Source organism: Triticum aestivum, chromosome 5A, assembly GCF_018294505.1.
Source record: "Triticum aestivum cultivar Chinese Spring chromosome 5A, IWGSC CS RefSeq v2.1, whole genome shotgun sequence".
Classification (NCBI taxonomy): Eukaryota; Viridiplantae; Streptophyta; class Magnoliopsida; order Poales; family Poaceae; genus Triticum; species Triticum aestivum.
This window is the reverse complement of record NC_057806.1, coordinates 653,242,138-653,267,083: the sequence shown is the minus strand read 5'-3', so window position 1 is coordinate 653,267,083 and position 24,946 is coordinate 653,242,138. Positions and strand designations below refer to the sequence as shown.

General features: G+C 47.2%; 3 protein-coding genes and 1 long non-coding RNA gene across 4 annotated transcripts; 3 read left to right on the top strand and 1 right to left on the bottom strand.

Annotated features, from left to right (window-relative positions):
* Positions 1 to 1,308: 1,308 nt before the first annotated feature.
* Positions 1,309 to 2,036, bottom strand: LOC123108218 (zinc finger protein ZAT12). The gene has a single exon (XM_044530048.1). It carries the CDS (start codon positions 1,905 to 1,907, stop codon positions 1,494 to 1,496), a length of 414 nt encoding a protein of 137 aa, XP_044385983.1. The 5' UTR covers positions 1,908 to 2,036; the 3' UTR covers positions 1,309 to 1,493.
* Positions 2,037 to 6,917: 4,881 nt separating this feature from the next.
* Positions 6,918 to 7,287, top strand: LOC123108217 (uncharacterized). The gene is made up of 3 exons (XR_006451860.1): positions 6,918 to 6,955; positions 7,083 to 7,144; positions 7,228 to 7,287. It is a non-coding gene; the product is annotated as an uncharacterized lncRNA (long non-coding RNA).
* A 3,487-nt stretch (positions 7,288 to 10,774) lies between these two features.
* On the top strand, positions 10,775 to 11,705 carry LOC100141384 (C2H2 zinc finger protein). The gene has a single exon (XM_044530047.1). It carries the CDS (start codon positions 10,983 to 10,985, stop codon positions 11,568 to 11,570), a length of 588 nt encoding a protein of 195 aa, XP_044385982.1. The 5' UTR covers positions 10,775 to 10,982; the 3' UTR covers positions 11,571 to 11,705.
* An 8,837-nt stretch (positions 11,706 to 20,542) lies between these two features.
* Positions 20,543 to 21,268, top strand: LOC123108216 (zinc finger protein ZAT8). Its single transcript, XM_044530046.1, has one exon. It carries the CDS (start codon positions 20,703 to 20,705, stop codon positions 21,096 to 21,098), a length of 396 nt encoding a protein of 131 aa, XP_044385981.1. The 5' UTR covers positions 20,543 to 20,702; the 3' UTR covers positions 21,099 to 21,268.
* Positions 21,269 to 24,946: the final 3,678 nt, after the last annotated feature.

The following is a 24,946-nucleotide window of genomic DNA, read 5'->3' as shown; positions in this document are numbered from 1 at the left end:
CGAGTCGCTTACGGAAGCGCCACTGTCTGAGACGTTGGACAGTGGGCTGTTCGCGGACTCGATCGTGGGCCTGGCCCAGGCCCATCTACCTGACGACCTATACCTATATAAGAAGGCACTGGCCAGTGGAGTGAACCCTAACTCAGTTCACTCATTCCCTCTCGTACAACCATAGCCGCCAGCTACTGTTCCTCTCTCTGTGCTGCTTCCGACGACCCCATCCCGATGACCGCGTGCACGGTTGGTCGGGAGAGCAGGTGCCTCCGGAATCCTGTCGTTCGAGATCCTGCCCGGGAGAACGGCAATAAGGTTTTTGGGGAGCGTCTCGACGCGACTGCTCCCGATCCGTCCCCAACTTCGTCCGCCTCTGCTTGCACTACTTCCCCTGCATCGACACCATAGCCGACGACGCAGCCTCCAAGAAGAAGGCCACGGACGACGCCGAGGCTGCTGCCGCCGCCGCCGCGTTGGCCTGGCCAACTGAAGGGTATGATCTGTTCATCCCTCGTTTACTCGTACTTATGCTAGCCGTATATGTGCTGCTCATAGACGGTTCGATTCTATGTTCTCTACGTGCTAGTATGCTTAGGTATCGCTATGAGATGCATACCTTTTATGCCATGCTTATTGTTTACTCATGGATAAGTCTAATCAGAAAAATGCTAATATTTCGAATAGATGATTGCACGCCCTCCATCCTCTCTCAAACAAATGATGGCGCCGACAAATGTGCCCAGCGAATTGACCCTGCAGTACCTTCAAATGGGAGTTGGTGATCGCGTCTCATCCATCCTCTCTCATACAAATGTTGGCGCCGACAAGTGAGCCAGTGATTCAACTCCTTTCGCTCGTTAGACCTAAGCACGCTATGAAATCGACATCATGCATGCTCTCCCAAGCATATCTGAACATAAATTCTTGCTTGCTTCGTTATGTGTACATACCACGTACTATGCCTCTCAACATGAATACCAATGCTCCAAATATCAGGTGTCCCCACCACAGAGCTCTCGCTACACATAATCACCGCATCATCTACACTCCAAATCTACGATGTGACAATCGGCCCGCCAGTTCCACCTCTCACCACAAACTCACCTCTCCATATAACTTTTTAGATTCACTTCTGAAATAGTTGTGTGTGTCAATTGATGCATATGCCGAGATCACGGCTTGGCTCCTTTTCAAGAAAAGAAAATCCGTGTTAGGGAGGTCTTCATTAGGTCGATTAACTCAAACTCGTAGTCGATTCAAGTAGAACAAAATAAATGTACGAATCAAGAAGGCACCAATAGATAATATGAGTAATGAACGAATGCATGAGTCCTAAAATATGTACTCCCTAATAAAATGAGCGATCGGACAACGATCAAGGCCAACTAGTGTGCAGCAAATGTACAAACCAAACCGCGCACATAGATCAACCTGTAAATCTGGACTAGAACTAGATATGCCTAGCTAGTGTATTGAACTTGAGAGAAATGAGTGCGGTGCTAGACGAAGAGCTGGAGCAGAACGGGCGGTGCCTGCGCCGTGGTGGCGGACTCCTGCTCGCGGTGCCGGCGCATGTGGCCGCCGAGCGCCTGGCCCATCTCGAACTCAAGCCCGCAGACGTGGCACTGGTGCGCCTGCTTCTGGTCCACCGTCTTCTTGGTCGACGACGGCTCATTGATCCCGGCGGCAAGGCCGAGCGCGAGCCCGTGGCGGCCGCGCAGGTGACTTGTCCGGTGCCCGCCCAGCGCCTGGAACGACGGGAAGGCGCGGCTGCACGTCTTGCACACGAACTCGCCGGCAGCGACGCCGCGGCGCTGCTTCTTGGTGCGGTCGGCCATGGCGCCGAGGGAGAGCGAGAGGGACAAGGGCACCTCCTGGGCCTGATCTCTGCAGTGCTTCATAGACAAAACCATGAGCGCGCGGCTAGCTAGCTAGTCCGGTATGAGCTGCTCAACGAGAGTTCGTGCGATCTGCGGAACTGATGGAGGAGATGAGATGTGGATTCTGGGACTCGGAATTGGTTGTGGATGTTGTTGGGTTCCGTGGATTGTTGGCCTTTTATACTAGTGATGATGATGGGGTACTGGTCGCAGGTGATAGCAGCCGGGTACGCCACGTCGTTGTTGACGTCTGGACTTGGAGCCAAGTCGCGATCGGCGTCGGCCCGGCTGAAGCGCAGGTCTGAAAAGGCAGAATCTTGTGTGTTCGCTCGCGTCAGTTAGAATGATCGCTCAAGCTTGCTCCCCAGGACCCAGGTAGCCTGAACGCGGTTGGACGGAAGGGCCCGCGAAATGGGACGGAAGCTTATTTAATTTTTGGCTCGCGGTGTCCGTTGCCGTGGGACCCAAACAGTAGTAGGTTGTTGCACTGATTTGATAGGCTAGTCCACGACGAGTCTTGCGCCACAAGAAGTCGCACGACTCCAAATTTCCGATTTTTCGCTCTGCTCCTCTTCTCTAGCCCGAAAATGTCTTGCCGCGTTCACCTAAATTGCTGCACCACATGTATATGTAGCTATGGAATTTCTCCGTGGAGGTACAGGCACCACGCGTCTCGATCGATCGTCAGTGTTTTTACAGTCGTACGCGGGTGCGCGTGTCGTTTTTCTGAAACTAGGACTAACCTCAATACGGACTCATGTCATTGCCGATCAAAAGGAAATTACATTGATGATGTTTTTTGCGGGGATAAATTACATTGACGATTGGCCGAGGTGTTTGATCGAGCAAAGGATGGGCATCGTTGGGACGGCATATCGATAGATGAAATGTTCATCCACGACGTCTTTCCTTGCTCTGCGGTCCTCTACCTGCCGTGTTCCCCTGCAATGCTGGAGACGCTATGTGCTTGCGAAAATCCTACAGACACGGACGATTTACGGAGCATCATGGGCCTGTTTCCAAAAACTAATCTTCTCTGCCCCTTGATTTTCAGTGGGGATGGGCCCGTCAGTTTATTGCTACCCAATCAAAATCAGCAAGGTAAGCCACTCTGTAATACTTTTTAAAAATAATCCGTGCATTTAGCATTGCTCATGTGCTTGTAATCTTTTGTGGTAATAGTGCATGCTCCTGAGAACTTTGCTCTTGTGTTTGAGCACTTCCTACAATTCTGCTAGAGCTGCTCTTCTTTTTTCTGTCTTGGTGGCCATAACATAGTTCGGTTTCGTTAATGAAATTGGGTAGAAATCTGTTTTGTTAATAGAAAATAATTCCACATCCATGCGAAACAAACTCTAGTCGTTTCACTAGTCTAGCAGAGAGTGTGTTAACCATCGCCCTCTAGCTAGGCACCTGGATGTCGTCATTGCCACCTTGTCACTGAGGTCCTCCATTTCTTTCTCTTCCCTTCCTACCCCCATTCATCTCTGTCTCCACAACAACGTGTAATGTCTTGTGAACTTGGAGCATTCGTTTTAGTTGTGTTTTATCTGATGCACATCATAGAAATACTTTCGTACGATATATAGATATTTGTCGTTATAGATATTAACATCTATTTTCATAAACATTATCAAGATGTATATTGATTAGACTTTCGAGATAACTACAATGTCATGTTTTGATGTAAAGTGAGTAGAACATAGTTATTTTGTTCGAATGTGCTAATCCTCGGTGCACAAAAACAAAAGTAGAATATGTCGACTTTAGATAGAAGCGAGAGAAGAGGCGTTGCTGAGCCGGATATGGGAATGCCACAGCCAAGGCTCGCTAGGAACAAGTCGGAGCTGGCGGCAACGCAACTGGCCATGGTATCGCAGCATGGCGGAGGTTGACAACTCTGAATGCGAGTGCAGGCGCGGGACGATGGACCATCCACGCCGGAGAAGAAGGAAGGGGGCGCATAGAAGTATGATTGGCTCGGCGGCGGCACGATGGTAGGGGCGACTTGGCGGCCCGACAGTGTCGCTAGCCGCCAGCGGTTCAGGCCAACCAGTATGCTTGGGTCGGAGGGTTGGGCAGCATAGGAGGCGTGGTTGTCGGGCAGGGCAAGAAGGAAGAAGGTGGGGCAGTTGCTCGATCGAAATCCAACGGTTGGAAAGGAACAAAGTAAGAGAAAAAGAATAGGCTAATTCAACGACACGACTGTAAAGATTTGGGAATACAATACAGTAATCCCAGAGGCACGTCCTCGGTGCTCACACGGGACGTATGAAGGCAAATGCCATACGTACACGCTACACCACCACAAAATCATGACATCACCGCTTATCCAAAATATTGCACGCACTTGCTACGCTACTTGTTGGAGTAGTTGACGCGTCTGCCGTTTTATTTTATGTTTCTCCTGTGATGAAACTTGGTCCTCCGTTGACATATGTGCCGATCGGATCGAGCACCGCCCGCGATCCGGAACGAGTAAACACAAGCGACCATGTGGTGTGGTGTGGATCGAGTTGGCGGACCCTTTTTTTGTACGTACTAATGGCAAACAACAACTTGGCGGACCTGGGATCAGACACGACTGATGATACTACGAGGGACCATATGCATGTTGCATGCACATGCAGACCCCTTTGCCTCTGGTGACTGGTCAGCATACACCGTCCCATCATCTCGTCGGGTGCAAGAGCAGATCAGCGCCGGCTCGCTTGCTTGCAGATTAGTATTAGAAAACCCAAAAGTGCACCACTGGAAAACACGAATGACAAATAGAATGAAAACGAGTAGATTGCAGTTGACAAGCTCGCGCGCCCGCGTAGGTGCACCGGCCGGGACTGCTTGCGAGCAGCCCCGCCAGCTGAGCTAGCTTGCTTGCTCCGGAGGGAAAAGACAGGGGCGTGTGCAGTGTAACTGTGCATATTTATGCAGTTGGGAGCAGCCAAGAAAACTTGGGCCCTTCGACGCGGCGAATGCAGGTGTGGAACAGAGCTGTGTACAGGAGTAATCCTGTGGTTCATTGGTTATGCCCATTTTTGTCACGTCCCCGGACGGCTTTTTCGCACGGACCAGGCACCGCCGGAAGCAGCTCCCCTGACGTACGTTACACGCCGTTGGGAACACTAGCATGTGGGACTGATTCACAGCGAGCCCATCTGTCAATCGCCGAACGGCACCCTGCCGCACGGCAGAGGATCCGCGTCCGGCACCGCCGCGTCGCCCCAGCTACGCACGTCTCTCCGGAACGGGCTGGATCGAGCCGTCGCGAAACCGCGTGAAGCTGGCTGTGCCCTCCCATACACACCAGATGGATTGAGAGTGCCCGTCGTCTAAGAAGTGATCATAATAACGGTTAATACTGTCTTTTTGACCACACAAAAAAAAAAAACTAACCTTGTCATATCTATCCTCGCAGCCTCGACATTTACTGTTTCAAGCTGCCTTTCGAGGTGCACTCTATATGGCAACTGCACATGAAAGAAACTTCACTTGCTCCCCCACCTAACGTAGGATGGCAGCGAGATTAGGGAGGACGTATGTTTCATTGTCAAGTGGGCCTCATGATTATAAAGACAACAAATATGGAGACTCTGAGTTCATACATCACCTTGATAACCTCTGTAAGTTCATACGCATATGAAGCTTGAGAGTGTCAATACAGCGACGCTGCTAGAGTTGCTCTAATAGGCAAAGTTTTTCTGAAGAGAATGTGAGGGAAGGCAAAGCTGCTAAGGACCAAGTAGTACAGTTTTACATTTATTTGAAATAGGCTTCCGTATTGTTTTATCATAAAGCCCGACAACTACCCAAACAGTATAAAATGGTCGGGACACCCTCATACATGCATGTAAAAAAAGTGACATCGGAGCGAGTATTAAACGCCACCAACTCAAAACTAAACTTAATATATGAGACATCACACCTACTAACAAACAAGATAACGAGACTATCAAGCAGGAACGGAACCGTGCCTCATTGAAAATTCGATGGTCTTTTTGTTGCATTCAACACATCAAGCTATCGTCGAAGATGGTCGTCTGCCCTCTCACTCTGGCCATGGAACATCAATCCAGCCAAGGGATAGCGAGGACCGAGAATGACGGGCGGTGATAACTGAGACCACCCCCATGCTAGAGTTGTGGAAGCTAGGCACCAGGCTCAAAACATAGCCGAAGTTGCCGGCAAGCTGCACCCAGAGGGTACCAGAGCTCTAGGGCGATGCCCCCAAGAGGATGATGACATGACACGACGCCGCCATTGAGCATGAGAACAATGGTGATAGGTTGGCCCAACCGAAGCTTCTCCATTACCCGAGAAAACGGAGTAGGATTTTCACCCGGAGCCAACAACAACGTAGAGCTTTGTCTCGGAGCCTCACCCATGCCACAATACGTAACTAATACAAAATCCGTTTTGTATAAACATTTTCTGGGTTATAATAACTTACAAAAGTGTAGTTTGGTTAGCTTAGCAAATTTAGGAATAAGCATATCTTTGTTTTCGTAGAACTACAAAATCATGTTTCAATCTTTCATAAACCAGATTAGGATATCTGTCGCATGTGTTCTTATACAGATGAGATTACATGCATACTTGTTCCTAATGGAATTCCTAATAAAACTATTTTCCCAAGGTGGCGGAAGTTTTTTTTTAAAGAACAGGCAAAAGTTCTTGCAGGGCCGGCCCTGGGGGGGGGGGGCAGGGGGGCGGCCGCCCCGGGCCCCCAAAACCAGCCCCCCCCCCCCCCCCCCCCCCGAGGTATGCATGTAGTAGGAGGGCGCCAGAAGTAGGAGGCCCGATCGGCAAAAAAAGAGAAAGAAACGAGGCCCAATCGGCAACAGCGATGTCCGATCCCAGCGGCCAGCGATCGCGAGATCGTTCCCAGGAAACAGCGAGAGATCCTCTGGAAAAAAAAAGATAGCGAATTAGAGAGCAATCAGCGCCTGGACGTGATTCCCTTCCTGTTACGTTCGACGCCTTTCTTCCATCACGAAGAGTTCCCAGGTCCCAGCCCTACGCCCCTACCTGCTGGCCGCCGACGCTGTGCACGCACAGACGCACTCCGACCTCGCCGTCCCCTGGTAATTTCCTTTCTAATTTGATTATGTTGGTCGTTGTTTTCAGTTCTGGGGCCTCCATCTTCACCCCAGGGCCTGCTTCACCCTCCTTTGGTCTTTTCTCAATTGCTCTCCTCTCGGCAATCTACAGACTCTAGACAGGTACAGACTACTGAAGTTTGATCGTCAGGATTCTGGACATTAGGTATTGAGGTATATTATTCATACAAAAAATTCTTTGGACTTTGGTTTACAGCTAGCACCGTTCAACAATTGATTCAATATTATTTTTTCAGCATTGTGTTTGTTCTCATGGCGCCCAGCAAGAGGAACTATCCATCGGGTAGCCACAAAAGGAAAAAAAAAGGAGAAAGAGAATAAACTTATAAAGTCACAGCGCGGAGGTATTCACAATTTTTTCATGCCAAGTGATATTGGTGCCTGTATTACTCCGCCGACCCAGCTGATGCGTTGGCGATTGTTGCCATTGTGGAAGAGCAACAAACAAATGAAAACTCGGACTCTAATCAGCAAGAAGAAAATATCAACTCCAACATCGGCGATGACAATGTAAGTGGCTCCGAGAATGTAAGTAATTCGTCGGATGCACATGCCCAATCTGCTAGTGTTGATGAACAACCAGTTTATACTGCCGATATTTATGATCCAAAAAACTGGGATAATCTTGATAATAAAGCAAGAGATATCTTAGTTGAGAAAGGGCCTATCAGAGAGGAAAAAATGGAATACCATGTAGATGGAACAGGAAGACATTTTTCGTATGCTCATTATCATAGAAAATTAAGCAATGGAGAGGAACATGATAGGAAATGGCTAGTTTGTTCAAAAAATGTCAATAAAGTTTTTTGTTTCTGTTGTAAGATCTTCAAGTCTAGCACCAACAGGAGTCAGAGTTCCTTAGCACATGATGGACTAGGACATTGGAGGCATATTAGTGAGAAGCTCAAAGAACATGAAAATAGCATTGAGCATATTAATAACATGAACAAGTGGAATGAATTGAGAGTTAGACTGAGAAAACATGAAACTATTGATAAGGATTTGCAACATCAAATAACAAAGGAGAAAGAACGTGTCAGGCAAGTTCTGTTAAGAATAATAGCAGTTGTGAAATGTCTTGGTAAACGCAACTTGGCTTTTCGTGGAAGTAGTGAGCAGCTTTACAAGGATGATAATGGTAATTTCTTAGCTTGCATTGAGATGATTGCAGAATTTGATATGGTAATGCAAGATCACCTTAGACGTGTTGAGAACAAGGAAACCCATTATCACTATCTCAGTCATAAAATACAAAATGAGCTGATATCTCTTTTGGCTTCTGACATCACATGTTCTATCATAAAGGTTGTTAAAGAGGCCAAGTATTTCTCTGTTATCCTAGATTGTACCCCTGATGTTAGTCATCAAGAACAAATGACCTTTTTAGTTCGATGTGTTAATCTGTCTGATGGCAAAATAAAAATCGAGGAGTACTTTCTGGGGTTCTTGAAAGTGGATGACACTTCTGGCTTAGGGATTTTCAAAGTACTGCTTGATTCTGTTGAGTCTTTTGGCCTAAATATTCAAGATATAAGGGGTCAAGGATATGATAACGGTTCTAATATGAAAGGAAAATGCCGAGGGGTACAATCTAGGTTACTTGATATGAATCCAAGAGCATTATATATGCCATGTGCTTGTCATAGCCTAAATCTCACTCTCTGTGATATGGCAAAATCATGTGAGAAAGCTGTTTCATTTTTTGGAATTGTTCAACGCATATATGTATTATTTGCTGGCTCTACAAAAAGGTGGAATGTTTTGCTTAAACATGTTCCTAGTTTGACTGTGAAATCATTGTCCAATACTCGTTGGGAGAGTAGAATCAAAAGTGTTACAGCAATAAGATATCAAGCCGCTGAGTTAAGGTCAGCTTTGTCTGAGTTACGTCATGCTTCTGACACTGATCCTAAAGATAAAAGTGATGCCAAAAATTTATTTGATGCACTTGGTCGCTTTGAGTTTATAGTTGGTATGATTATCTGGCATGATGTTCTATTTGTTGTAAATAAAGTTAGCAAGATGTTGCAATCGTCAACCATGTGCATTGACTCCGCTTTGAAGCAAATAAAAGGTATAACAAAATATTTTGAGAAGTACAGAGATGAGGGGTTTTCTTCAAGTCTGACCATCGCTAAAGGTATTGCAACTGAAATGGGAATAGAGCCATTGTTTCCAGTGAAACGTCATGCTAAGAGGAAGAAACAGTATGATGAAAGTGATTGTCAAGAAGAAATCTTGGAAGCTGAGAAGGCTTTCCAAGTTAAATATTTTAATGTTTTGGTTGATATGGCGATCACTTCTTTGAATGATAGATTTAAAGAACTCATGGTCTTTAAAGATATATTCGGATTTTTACTGAGCTCGGGCACTCTCACGTCATTAAGTGACAATGAACTTGAAGAGTGTTGCACAAAATTTGCAGAAACTTTCTCTCTTAATGGTTCATCTGATGTTGAGGTATACGATCTTATTTCTGAATTGAAGATTATGAGATTCACTTTGCCAGATGGCGCAATGTCTGCTATGGAGATTTTCAGGCATGTCAGAGAAGTTGATTGTTACCCCAATATATCCATTGCCTATCGCATCTTATTTACTGTGCCTGTGACGGTCGCATCGGCCGAGAGAAGCTTTTCAAAGTTGAAATTATTGAAGAATTATTTGAGGTCAACCGTGACTCAAGAGAGGTTAAATGGTTTGGCCACATTATGCATCGAGAAGAAATTATTGGATGAGATTGACATCGACCCCATCATAAGTGACTTTGCATCGAGGAATGTTAGAAGAAAATTTTAAGGTATTATGTATATTTTTTTGGATACACATACAGATTTTGGATTTAATTGTTACTACTACTACTACTACTACTACTACTACTAATAATAATAATAATAATAATGGCTTGTATATTAGGGGCCCCCAATTTTTAGTTCGCCCCGGGCCCCCGAAATCTCAGAACCGGCCCTGAGTTCTTGTAGGGGAATAATTTCTGGTTCAACGTCGGTCCACCTAAAAGGTTTTTAGGCGAATCACCTGATATCCACTCCAACCTTAATTGGCTGGAACTTAGTCCCCAAGTACATTTTTTGGGAGATCTTTTCGCCACACACCTTTAATTGGCTGAAACTTTTATAACCCCCACTGCACTTTCAATTAACTGTTCACGGTTGGCAGGCTGGGTGTACTTTGAACGGCGAAAATAGCGGCAGCTCCACATCCAGCGTCGAAGAAGAAGCGAGAGCAAGTCACCGTCTAGTCGTCAAATCACCCCGCACGTCATGCCAGCTCGCGCACGTCTTTGTCGACTCAGCAAAGTGCTTTTCCACACACGTCTGGCCGGAAAATATCCCGGCCGTCGACCTTGGCCAGAAAGAAACTCGAGAACATTCCAGAGCGTCGACTCCCAGGCCCCAGCTCGATCCAGCGCGCAGCCTGGACTATTCTACTACTCCCTCCGTTTCGAATTACTTGTCTTGGATTTATCTAGATACATCTGTTCTGAATTACTTGTCTTGGATTTGTCTAGATACAGAGATATCTAACACTAAAATGAGGATGTATCTAGACAAATCCAAGACAAGTAATTCGGAACGGAGGGAGTAGTACTGATATTTCATTCCGATTAATCAACAACCGCCGAATCCGCCCACGCGGCTAAGGTAGGTCGCTCCCGTTGCCCGCGCGGCTAAGCTACCGCGCGCCGCCGGGCACGCGCCTCGCCGCGCACCACACGCTCGAGTCGGCTGTGCTCGAGTATATCCGATCGCTGGCGTGACACCCATCCACGTCGTGAGCGGCGCGGTGGCTTGCAGCGATTGGTTAGCCACCCGAGGTCGGCCACCACCCCGCCGACTTGACAACCACGTTAGCTCCCCCGCACCACTACGCAGGCGGCACGCCATCTCCACCGCCACCGCCTCGACCCGTCGCGACACAACCTATATATAAAACCGCGCCGCCGCTCCATCAACTCATTCATCTTCTTTCCATGCCACACAGACGGATCAAGAAGAGCAGAAAAAGTACAACAAAAGACACCATAGCGATGGGAGCGGCGGTGAAGCGCGCGAGGGAGGAGGAGCCGGTGTCGCTGGCGCTGGCGCTCACCACGGACTCGGCGGCGTCGTCCACCACGTCGGCCGACTCGGCCGGGGCGGCGCCGGCCAGGAAGAGGGCGCGGCGGGGCAGAGTGGTGGCCACGTCGGGGGAGGGGGAGTTCGTCTGCAAGACCTGCAGCCGCGCCTTCGCCACGTTCCAGGCGCTGGGCGGGCACCGGACCAGCCACCTGCGCGGCCGCCACGGGCTGGAGCTCGGCGTCGGCGTCGCCAGGGCCATCAAGGAGCGGAAGAAGCAAGAGGAGAAGCAGCACGAGTGCCACATCTGCGGCCTCGGCTTCGAGATGGGCCAGGCGCTGGGCGGACACATGCGCCGGCACCGGGAGGAGATGGCGCTGCGCGGCGGCGACGACGGCGATCAGTGGGTGTGGCGCGGCGTCGGGCTGCCGGATCAGGAGGCGGTGGCGCACCAGGCCGCCGCCAATTACGAGCCGCCCGTCTTGCTCGAGCTGTTCGTCTAGGTAGCTAGCTGGATCTGCTAGTAGTTATACAATTTCTTGATGGAGGAAATCACTTGTAAATGTCTTTGATTAGGATGATATTATGAGATGTAGGTTAATTGTTGGGCATTGTAATTACAAATTTACGGTTCGATAGAGTACGTTTTGCCGGTTGGCGTTTCTGTTCTTGGAATTTTGCTTTGGATTGGCACATTTTTTAACCGATCGACTGGAGGTTTGTGGATCTCGTATGCACTTGTACATGTTGTTCCATGAATATGGTTGCTGTTCACCCCCAGTCCACTTCAGAACCTCAATTTGTAAAATGCTGCAATGCAATCTGTTTCTAAAAAAGAAAGACAAACTCTCAGTCGTTGCGTAAATTGATGCAACACGGTCTGAAAGAAGATAAACCCCAAACCGTTGCATCGATTGATACAACACGAGCTACGGTTACCGAAATTAAGATCATAAAAAAGAACATTGACAGTATATACCGGATAACTACTTAGCTTTTTTTGTGTGAAAACTATTGTCTTTTATTTTTTTAAGGGTCACTACTGCCTTACTTGGGTTGAGTTTTAGGAGCCGCCACTTATATTCGCCATCATCCGTGATCTGATTCTAAACAACATGGGTTGAAAAAATGACTTGCAGCCTAACCAAAGCAGCTGGGAGTTCAAGATTTCACAACTGGTTAACACAAACAAAAATTCATAATTTGTTCTTTGCGAATTAGAAAAATCATCATAATATTTAATTAACTTATTAGAGTACTTGAGCTTAGATCAAATATATACTTGAATGTAATCAATTAACATCACAACATGTTCTCTCAGTTTAGTTTGTATCAGGTCTTCGATTTACGGTTTCTTGGCTGGATCATCTATTTGGTCTGGCTTTTAGAACTATGCTAAACAGGTGTCGTAAGTTCATAACATATGAGTATATTGCCAAGTGTCGACTACCAAGAAGCAAAAAAGAAACCGAAACTGTGGATTTTTTTTTGCGAGAAGAAACTGTGGAATTTTTGACCGAACCGCTATAACTATCTACCCCGTTTCAAAATAGTTGAAGTCCTAGAATTTTTCCAAATCATATTTTTAAAGTTTGATCAAATATATAGAAAAAATCACAAAAATCTACAATATCAACTAATATAATATAAAAACACATTGCATATAATGAACTGAAGTAAATTCGATTTTGTAGATGTTGATATATTCTTTCTATAGACTTGGTCAAACTTGAAGTTTTACCTTAATTAGAAAATCCTTTTTCAGTGGTTATTTTAAAACAAAGAGAATACTCAACTAAGGATGATGTTAGTGTCACTTCAAAATGTTAGCGTGTTTTTTTGAACTTTTACTTATCAGTACTCACATTAGGATTGTCAAAAGTACAAGAAAACACTAGTGCTCACATTTTTTTTATGGTAGTCGCTTCGAAGTTCAGTTAACAGCTGGACTTCTAGGATATATTGTCAAAACCCTAGTCATGACGTCGATAGTGTAAACGCAGCAGCCAACCTCCACTCTCCAGGAAAGGACGGGAACATCACGGAGGAGTCGACTAGAGTCTAGAGGGATGCCTTGAGTTGATGTCGACTGCCGAGCAACTTCGAAACAGGTGTGCTGTCGACGCGTCCATCGAGTACTACGTACGTACACAGAAAAGAGCACACGTTTTTGTCCAGATCGTCGTCGTACGTACGTGTGCTAGATATAATTGCATGTAGTTCAGCCGACGTACGTCCGATCACTGACACACGGCCGACACGTGTTGCCTGCTAGCTGCTACGGAGCTAGTACAAAGAAAGTTCTTTGGCTGGTGATTGACGCGTCCTAGTACATCGTGGGCGAGTCAGAGATAATTTGAAGTGACGATTGACACACTATGGGCTACTCCGTATGTTCATACGTGATACGTTGAAAGAGAAAACACAGCAGGCATCCTCATCCATCCTTATCACCAAGGAGTCGACTAGATAGAGGGATGCCTTCATGCCGACTTGTCCAGCAGACACAAAACAATGGAGCGTGATAACGCCAACACGTCGATCGAGTACCACGTACACATAGAAAACAGGGCACGTTGTGTTTTGCCTTTTATTTCTGGATGTTTGATACTCCGGTAATTTGGCTATTCCTGACCTGAGCACTGTGAACAAGTTTCCTGGATGTTTTGCTTCGTTTCTTCTGCTAACATAAAAAGAGAGAAAAGTATTTTTCCTCAAGTTCCTCAAAAGTATAGACTTTCTCCCTTAAGATTTTTTGGTATACATTTGATCATTCAAGTCTCAAAACGGCATACGTTTGATCCAAAACCAGATTTTGAGCACGTTGAACATGAGGTGATTGAAGGATTGCTGAGAAGTGCAGGGAAAATTCTGGACATGAGGTTAAACGGCAACACTAAAGGAGACTATGTCAGAGTGCGTGTGCGCCATGATGTTAGATTGCCTTTGACTAAGTTTGTCAGTATTGTGCGAGCTGGGAAGCGCCAGATATTCCTTGTTCGCTATGAAAAGCTTGCTCGTTTTTGTAAGGTTTGTGGCTTAGTGGGTCATGACTTGAAGGAGTGCGGAACCGGAGTACATGATGAGAAGAACATGAAGTCTGGTGATTGGTTGTACGCTGACCCGCCAAACCATCCAAGATCTGAATATATTCAAAATCAGTGGGGAGATAATGGGGGCAGCAAGATGAGTCGTCCTCAAGGGAAGGATGCTCACAAGTCTGATGGTAATGGTACTGCTCCGGTTGATCCAGACTCAGCTAATACAGCTGCTAGCCCAAACAAATATAATCATGAAATTATGGACGTCGATATAAGCTCCAGGAAAAGGCTGAACTTGGGCGTTGAGGTGCCTCCAAGCAACACATCAGCCCTGGGGATCTTAGCTATTACTGACGGAAAGGAGGATGGCCTATCTGCGGGGCACTCTCTGTCATCTAGTTTCTCTGGAAAGCGTGCAAAGGTGGATGCAGACGTTGAGTTAAGTGATAATAAATTGGCGGGCTCTCGCGAGGAGCCGCGCCGGGATCAATGAATCTCATGTTTTGGAACTGCCGGGTGGGGGGAACCGCCGGACAGTTCGCGAGGTTTTGGCCCTCTCAAAAGCCAATTCCCCCAAGCTTGTCTTCCTCTGTGAGACACGACAAGCATCTGAGAAAGTTGAGAAGTTGAAGTGGAGACTAGGGATGAGAGGTTTCTGTGGCGTGGGCAGTGATGGCTGAGCGGTGGGTTGGCTTTATTCTGGGATGAGTCACTCCAGGTCACGGTGCTTGACTCGTGCGCACGCTACATTGATGTGTTAGTTGGATGATGACAGTAATGGTACAAGGTGGCGAGCAACCTTCGTCTACGGCGAGCCCCGGGTGGAGAATCGCCACTTGATGTGGGATCATCTATCAAGGCTTCGAGCAGTCTCGTAGGTTCCCTGGCTGGTTTGTGGAGATTTTAACGAGGCGCTTTGGCAGCATGAGCATCTGTCGAGGAGTTTGAGAGCTGAAGGACAAATGACAGCGTTCCGGGACTGCTTGTTAGTGTGTGAGCTAGAAGATTTGGGGTTTTCAGGACTGCCTTTCACATATGATAATGGCCAGCAAGGGGATCGTAATGTACGTGTTCGATTGGATCGTGCATGCGCCGACGAGGCTTGGCGTGACCTGTTTCCGGTGTCCAGGGTACTGCATCGTGCGTCGTCATGTTCTGACCACTGCCCTGTCGTGGTTCAGCTGGCTCCTGAGGATGGGGATACAAGACGGCGTTCATCGCCTCGCTATGAAATAATGTGGGAACGTGATCCTTCTTTGCAGGATGTGGTGACTAGTACTTGGGCGAGGAGGCGGCCGGATGGAAATTTGGGCTCGGTTGCAGACTCTCTTAAAGTGATGATGAGAAGCCTACGGGAGTGGAGCAAGGCCAACTTTGGTCATGTTACACGGGACATTGAGCGGCTTCGTGGGGAATTAGCAGACTTGCAAACGGACAACGCGAACCGTGCTGCTATCCGGCAAAAAATGAGTGAACTGGATGAACTACTCTATCGTGAGGAAATGCTATGGCTACAACGGTCACGCATCACTTGGTTGAAGGAAGGCGAGCGGAATACTAGCTACCTCCATCGCCGAGCGGTTTGGAGAGCGCGACACAATTATATCCAGCGTCTACGCAAGAATGATGGGACTTGGAGTGATGGTCCTTCTGATATGGAGCGCATGGCATGCTCGTATTTTAAGGAAGTTTACACTAAGGATCCAACTTTAAATCCTCAGGTGTTATTGGACAGTATTACTCCCAAGGTGACCGAGGAGATGAATACTGCCTTGTGTGCTCCTTTTTCTGAAAAGGAGGTCTCTAATGACATTTCAAATAGGTCCTCTTAAGGCATCAGGTACGGACGGGTTCCCTGCACGGTTTTATCAGCGCAACTGGGCAGTCCTTAAATCTGAAATTATTGCCGCTGTTTTGGATTTTTTTGTGACTGGAATTATGCCGGAGGGCGTAAATGACACCGCTATTGTCTTAATCCCAAAGGTTCCACACCCCAAGGAACTTAAGGATTTTAGACCAATAAGTCTTTGCAACGTGGTTTATAAGATTGTGTCGAAGTGCATGGTGAACTGATTACGACCCTTTCTTGTGGAGCTTATTTCAGAAAATTAAAGTGCCTTTGTTACAGGGCGTCTTATCTCCGATAATTCTATTATTGCTTTCGAGTGCATCGATTTTATTCAGTCTCTAAAGAATAATGATCCTGCTTATTGTGCATACAAGTTAGACTTATCAAAAGCTTATGATCGTGTTGATTGGGATTTTTTGGAAAAAGCCTTAGCCAAGTGGGGTTTCTCTGCATCATGGATTACGCGTATAATGGCTTGTGTCACATCGGTGAAATATTCGGTCAAGTTTAATGGGAAGTTATTGGAGTCCTTCAGACAGACTCGTGGGCTCCGTCAAGGTGATCCTCTATCTGCCCTAATCACCAGAGCAAAACTGGAGGGTGGGTTCGAAGGAATCCAGATCTGTCGAAGGGCGCCGGTTATTTCACATTTGTTGTTTGCAGATGATTCCTTGTTATTCTTTAAGGCTTCCGTACAACAGGCAACGATTGTCAAAGGTTTGTTGAGCACTTATGCAGCTTCTACTGGACAACTTATTAATCCATCGAAGTGTTCCATCCTGTTTTCTGATAGTTGTGCACCGACGGTCACAGAGGAAGTAAAGAGATTGTTGGAAATAACGACAGAAGTATTTGAGCCAAAATATCTAAGCTTGCCGGTTCCAGAAGGAAGAATGCATAAAGGGAGATTTGAGACACTTCAGTCTAATATGAGGAAGATGTTGGTGGATTGGAGTGAACAATATATGTCTTCTGGTAATAAGGAGATTTTGATTAAGTCAGTGGCGCAAGCTATACCCAGTTATGTCATGAGTGTTTTTCGATTACCGGCGTCAGTATGTGACGAGCTAACCCGACTGATGCGTCAATATTGGTGGGGTGTTGAGAATGGCAAGAAGAAGATGTCGTGGTTAAAGTGGGACAAAATGACTCTGCCGAAATCAAAAGGCGGCATGGGATTCAGAGACATGAGAGCATTTAACCAAGCTATGTTGGCTAAACAGGCTTGGCGTTTAATTGATTCCCCTGATAGTTTGTGTGCCCGCCTTCTAAAGGCCAAGTATTATCCGAACGGTAATATTCTTGATATTGTGTTTCCGGTGAACTCATCGGCATCGGCAGTATGGAAAGGTATTGTTTATGGCCTGGATCTGGTTAAGAAGGGTATTATATGGAGAGCGGGTGACGGTGCTGCGGTTAAAGCATGGCGTGATCCATGGGTTCCGCGTGGCCATGATTACCGGCCGGTTACGCCTAAGAGAAACTGTAGGTTTAATCGTGTTTCTGATTTTCTTGATAATAATGGTGCATGGAATATGGAGCGACTTGAGGAGCATTTTTGGCCTATGGACATACATCATATTTTGAAAATTCGGACTTCACCTAGGAATCGTCATGATTTCCTTGCCTGGGCCCCTAAAAAGAATGGGAGATTTAGTGTGAAGAGTGCTTACCGGCTGGCTACACATGAACACGAGGATAATTTTGCAAGTGGTGCTTCCAGTACCTGCCCGGGTAGTGAGCGTTCTCTATGGGCATGTATCTGGCGAGCGAAAGTTCCGCTCAAGATGCGGGTCACTGCCTGGAAGGTTACGGTTGGGGCCTTAGCAACAAATGAATGCAAAGTGACTAGACATCTCTCAAATCGTGGAACATGTCCTGTGTGTGGCCTTAAGGTGGAGAGTTCCTTCCATGCTTTAATTACATGCGGCCATGCAAGGGCCCTTTGGGAGGCTATGCGTGAGTTCTGGCCGCTACCGGCGACAGACCAACTGATAGACAATGGTGAGGAGTGGTTGTTACATGTTTTATCTGGATGTTCTTATCAAGTTTGTGACATGGTTATTTTGCTTATTTGGCGTATTTGGAGTCTCAGGTCAGATATAGCACATGGCAAGATAGTTCCTCTGTTGGAAATAAGTGTGTTATCTGAAGTCCTTAGATCTTGCTCGGAGATATAGCACTGAAGAAATTATCAAAGGTAAAATGACCCTATTGGAGGTCCGGACTCCGGAACCTATGGGTAGCGGCCAGTGTGTGCCATGGCCTCCTCCTCCAGTGGGCCAGGCGGCGCTCTCGGTGGATGGTTCCTTTTCTGTTCATGATGGCTCGGCTGCGACTGGTATGGTGCTACGACGTCATGACGGTTTGGTCATCTTTGCTGCTTATAGAGTTTTATTCAGATGCAATGATGCTCTTGAAGCTGAGATCCATGCGCTTATGCAAGGCATGACTTTAGCTCTCCAACACACAAAACTGCAAGTGATCGTCCAGTCAGATTCAATTGAGGCTCTGTCCATCTTATCAAATGAAAATCTCTCACGTTCAGCTTATGTGCACTTGGTAACTGAGATGAAGGCCCCGATGGAGGAGAGGGAGTTTATTCCCCAGAAGATTTATAGGGGTCAAAATAGGATAGCAGATTGTCTGGCTAATTACAGTCGTACAGAATCGTGTACTGCTGTTTGGCTTTAGAGAGGCCCTCCATGTATCGAGGATCTCTTGCCAGTAGATTGTAATCCTATAATTTTGGAATAAAACTCCTCTTTGCCGCCAAAAAAAAGAACAGGGTTTGACCAATGAACAGTAAATTAAAAAAATAGAAAACAAAAATTCAAAAAAATCTGAAATTTCATGACAACCAACATGGTTGGGTGCACTAGGTGCGCGTAAATTGTTGTTGTCAAATAACATCCGAGGAGTTCTAGCCAAACACACAAATTTTGGCTTTTTTGTGTGCCAAAATTTATTTTTTTTGCCTTGAGCTACTCGAAGTCGAAACACCACATCAATTTTCACGCACCTATAGCACGCAAACTTCTTTGTTGCCACACAATTTCAGTTTTTTTGTATTGTTTTGTTTTTTTAATTTATTATTTATCAGTCAAACATGGTCAACGTGCTTAAAATCTGGTTTTGGACCAACCTTATTCTGTTTTGAGACTTGAAGAACCAAATATATATATTTCATTGATCAAGACATAGCCAAGTCTTAGTCAACTGAGATTTAGCAACACTATTTATATATTTCATTCAAAAAATAGGACATGGTTTCTCCGGATCGTCGTACGTGTGCGAGACACTTGACGTAGCACATGAGATTTGCTACACCTACGAAGGCTTACGTGCGAAGAAGGCTTACGAGGTGAGATGACAATGTTTAACTGGGTGAAAATCAGGGGGTCGGGTTTGGCCAACGACGATCACTCACAGACAGCCGAGACGGAGCGGCCTCAGACTTGGTTTCTGCATACAAACTAGGACATGTTGCGACTTGCGACTGTTGGAATTTGATCTCAGGTCATAACTGACCGAGAGAAAAGGAAAATCTCTTCTCCCACGTTTGTGCTACGATCGAAGGTACACGAAAAAAGGTAACTTTTGTTTTTAGTCTATGTTTCCTTAACACCAAGTACAAAAAGAGGAGGTGAGGCCCCTTGGGCAATAACACACACGCATACATGTGATGAACCCCAACAAACTCCTAACAGCCGATTCTAAAAGGGTGTCCAAGGGGATCAGAAGGCCATCTCCACCGCGGGCCACCGCAGGGGCTGTGCCGGCGGCTTAGTGCTGCCCTAGGCGTCTCCCTGCTCTTGCTTTTCTTCCACGAGAATCTCTTTTTGCTGGAGATCACAAGGTGCAGCCATGGGCACCTGTAAGTTTGTACGCTTCCGCTTCCGCATAACGTTGGTGTTCTAGTCCGAGATTAGGCCCAACGTTCATTAGCCTGATGTTAATTAAATCAAACAGCGACAACGACAGACCATATGTACGTGTGTGTATCCGAGAAATTTGTCCATGCCAGAGCCAGACCATGCGTTCGCACGTTACTGGAACGAATGGACAGTAGTCGACGGGAGCCTTGAGCACGATCCAGGAGTAGTAGTAGTACGAACGATATTCTTCGGGAGCAAGACTTGACTCCTGACTCTTGACTCTTGATCCTTGACCTGCGAAGTGGGTGCTTCCCCAAACCAAACCAGAGCTCGATCCACACCAACCGCACACAGACACAAGCGCAACGGAATACGTCACTGGCCGGTTGGTGGACCCTTCTTCTTCTCGGCTTCCTCCATTTTTTAACCGATGACACCGTGAGTGAGTGAGCTGCTAGCTTCCGTGCCGTTTCGCGGAGCGGTCCGGATGAAGCCAGGGCAGCGCACACGGCCCGTCAATCTAACCAACCGCGTCCCCGCTCCTCCTATAGCCCAAGCCCAGTGAAGCGATAGAGACGGCCGAGTCGCCCGCCGGCAAGATCGCGATGTCAGCCCCGACGTGGGGCACAGGTGAGCTCGCGACCGTGCTGATCTACGACGAGTACTCGTCTTACCGCCCCTCCACACTCCACTATATAAACACCAACCATGCACACACCCGATAGACACCAATCCACAGCTTTGGCTTTCCTCTGAATCCCATCCAATCCTTCTGCCACGATCCAGCAAACTTCAACTTCTCAGGATCTCACTTCTCACTAGTTGCTTAGTTAGTCCTCCCATCACAGATTCACCGTTCGTCCGTCCATGACCAAGCACCAGAGAGCAGCAGCGGACCAGGCCGTGTCCCTCTCCCTCTCGCTCTCCCTCGGCGCCGTCGCCGGCCTCAACAAGAAGATGCGCCGCGCCGCCGCCGCAGCCGGTGGGGATCAGTTCCTGTGCAAGACGTGCGGCCGCTCGTTCCCGTCGTTCCAGGCGCTCGGCGGCCACCGGACCAGCCACCTGCGGGACCGCCACGGGCTCACGCTCGCCCTCACCGCCGGCGATCACTACTACTCCGTCAAGCCCAAGAGTACGGATCAGAAGCCTGAGCACCGGTGCCACATCTGCGGCCAAGGGTTCGAGATGGGGCAGGCGCTTGGCGGCCACATGCGCCGGCACCGTGAGGAGGCGGCGCCCGTCCTGCTCGAGCTGTTTGTCTAGCCTGATTTCAGTAGTTCTAGAGCAGAGTTAAGTTCCCGGTATGCGTATGCGTGCGCACTCGTAGTCGTAGTAGAATTGGTTCATTCCTTCTTATACGTGTACATATAGAATTGCAGCTTCTTCGGAGATTATATACATGGATTCGTTCGTTTATGTTATTTCAAAATGAACTATTCCTCAGTTGACTCAATCATAATCCAGCCCGGTATATGCTCTTACGGTGCTGAAACGGGGTGCACTATGAATGAATCGTGCTGGCGTGGTGTGGAATGATCTATTCATGAGAAGGATATAAACTTCCGGACGAATAAATCTGCCTCAACTTTACTCCCACACCGGTGGTGCCCTTCATGGCGGCTCCTCGGAGTTGATGGCACCTTGTGTTTGCCGATCCTTTAGATCGTCGGTGTTAGGGTTCATGGATGGTGTCGGCGAGGCGGCAGCGGCGACTTCATCATGTGTCTCTCCTTCTGCTCCGTTTCCGTTGCCGTGGCTTTTTCTCCGGCGTCATGGTGGAGCAGGAGGGGTTTTGTCATCTAGAAGTACGCGCAGACGGTTGTCTATGCAAGTGACAGCTAGAAGATGGTGCATCTTGTGCTGAGTCTGTGGTTGAAGGTTGACTGTTCTGGTTTCCTGCTTCGATGTCGTAGTCGTGCGGGGTGTCAGTTCTGAAGTTCGATCGTGTGTCCGGGGACACGTTGCCCCGGTCTAATTCTTTCAATGGTAATGGTTTTACTTCAGGCAAATTACTTTGGAGGTCCGTAAAGCTGTTGATCAGCGATGGAGCCGCGTCGAGTTCGGGTTAAGAGGTGATTTGTCTTCTTTTTCTTAGTGTAGAGGGACAAGTGTTGGTTTTTGCATAGGATTATCCTATCTTTTCAGTCCTGTAATGTCGATGTTTACGTGGCTTGTAAATGAATCTTTATTTTATTAATGAGACACATATTACCACGTAAAAAATACGGCAACTCATACTCATACATAAACATTCATCTCACAAAGTGCGTGCATTTGATAATACATTGACACAATTTCAACAATTCATAGTGAACATTTACAACATAGTTCTAAAATAATAAAAAATTGCATTGAGCCATGAAAAAAAAACCATAAACCTTGGTGGTTATTTCATCGTCGCACTCTAATAGATGTAGTCTGACCATAATGTTTTCAGACTAAGCTGGACCGAGACTAAGGTACCTTCTCAGGCATGGCATCTTAGGTTAGATAGCTCACCACTCATGCCGACTGGTAATCCTACTTTATTTTAATTAGTATATAAAGATGAATATACATAAATTTAATGAAGTTAGCATGCTTATGATGATTTTCACACCCTGTGTTTGTAATAACCATAAGTCAAGACGTCGATGGTGTACACGCAGCACAATCCTCATCCATCAAGAAAAAGACGAAAGCATCATGAAGGAGTCGACTAGGATGCGTTTGGTTACCTGCATTGTTTTTTGCCTCTTGGCATACTTGTTCCAGCTGGACCTGGTTGAGCATATGCAGGCAAAAAATCATCATTCGCAAGTTGATTGGTTGCATGCATCCCCTCTCTCTGCATCATAGCAACGCCTCTACGCATTGTGTTTGGCTGATCACATTAGATGTGCTCATACTAGTGTACGTTGTTTACATGCATACACTGAACACACTTAGTTAATAGCTACACATAACACACAGAGTTACACAGTGCCATGGCAATTGCGGGGGACGGTGGTGGCGAGAAAGCGGTTCAGCGGCATCGGGTTCACGCTCGGCTGCGGTTGCAAGAACCCCAAGGCCGTGGCGGCCGATGGCCTCCTTGTCGCCGCGCTCCGGCATGGAGGCGTCGGCGGCAACCACGACCACTGTTGGAAATATGAGCAATTTACCGAATAATTTTGTTAACGGAAATACTAAATAAAGCATGACTAGTATAGCAGAGATAAAGCAACTCATGCAATCTGACAGAGAGAAGGTGAATAGCATATGCAAATATGAACTATAACCAAACATATCTAGAGTAGACAGTAAAGCACGTTGCATATATGAAGTAGAACCTAACATATCTAGGACAGATGCTAGAACAAGGAACTGTGGCAGGATCTCTAACAGAAAGAGGAAGAACACGTATGTGACAGCAGCGGGAGAAGCACTGGACTTGGGGTAGGTTTCCTCGCCAGCCATGTCATCGAGAAGGTTGTTGACGTCAGGGAAGTAGTCGTTGTCGGGGAAGTAGTCGTCGGAGTTCGGGGCGTCTGTGACGAAGAAGTCAGTAGTCGCGCGGAGCGCTCCCAAAAACCTTATCACCCTTCTCCCGTACAACATTCAAACATGTGCTGTTTCGGAGGCCTATTGTCCCGACCTGCGGTGCACGCTGCAACCGGGATGGGGAAGAATGTAGCAGCAGCACTGTGCTCGGGAACTTGGTGGTGAGAGAGAGATGGTCTTTCTGATGTGCCTCTCTGTAGAGGAGCAACCTCTCTTATATAGGCACAGGAGAAGGAGGCGAACAGGCTGCGACGGGAGGTGAAGCAACAGAGGAAGACGAAGCGAACAGGCAGCAGGCGAAGATGTGCGTCGTTCGGATTCAATCTCCACTACGGCAAAAACGTTTCACCGCAGGCGAGATCTATTTGAGTGGTCGCTGGCGTTCCTCGTGGGGCTTCTCTTCGACGTCATCGTGTCGCTCATCAACCTCGTCATCAAGCACGACGAGATCTATCGAGAAACGGCGGAGACTGAGAGGTAGCACGCGCCATGGTGTCCATGACGCTGGAGGACGAGCAGGGGCTGAATGGCACCGAAGCGCTCGTCAACGCAGCCGCCGGCGTCCAAATGGTCGACTGTGTGTGACGAATTTGATAAAATTCGTCCAAAATAGCTTCAAACATGAACACAAGATTGAACACTCACAGTCGACAAAACTACAAACTGATCACAAAAAAAAAATTCATAATATTGATGTGCATCTTTTTCGTGTGAAGCTTACCTCGAATTAAAGCACCGCTGTGTAGATTAGAAGGGATGGAATAAAGAAGATTAGGGAATGAGGTTAATGAAGGTGGAAGAAGAAGCAAAGTACATGGTGTATACTAGGCCGGCCGCATCCTCTTGTGCAAGAGGATCCACCACGTGAGCTTGAGGTGGTTCGACCCAGCCTTGCTCGCTGAAAAACTGCAGATTCGACCGTTTCTAACTGGCCTACTTGGGGAGTGCTTTAAGTTTCGTGCAGGCCAACATTTAAATGCGGCCCAACCAATCAAACGGGCCAAAAAATTTCCTCGCAGGCTTGGTTGGGCGTCAAGAGTATAGAGGGATCATGAGTTCATGTCAACTATCGAGCAACTTCAAAGGGAAAAACAGGCGTGCTAGCACGTCGAACGAGCAGTACATTCCGAGAGAATAGCACACTCTTCCTGCGGATCGTCGTACGTGTGCCAGGCACTTACGTGTAACTCAGCTAGCCGACGTACGTCAATGACCGGCAAGCGGGCTATGCAGATCGGTCGTCGTAATTTCCGGCACATGTTGCTACTATGCAAGTCGGCTGGGGAGCGTCGCGTCCTACCAGTATAATTTGAGTGGACGATGAATATGGTATTGATGGCATGTACGTATACCCATCCTAGAAATTTCTTATACGAGTGTACTAATAATGAAATCCTCCAGACAGCGTGGCACACGCGCTCGCGCGTTCCTGGAATGAACGGGCAGCTCTCTGTGAGTACGAGCGAAGCCATTGTATACTTGGAGAAGACGACCGACGGACCAACCATGTTAAGTAAGCCGAATCTGGTAAGCTTGGACCCACCGTTTGTTTGTCTGGATAGAGTCTGGTTCGCCAAGCGCTTTTTATT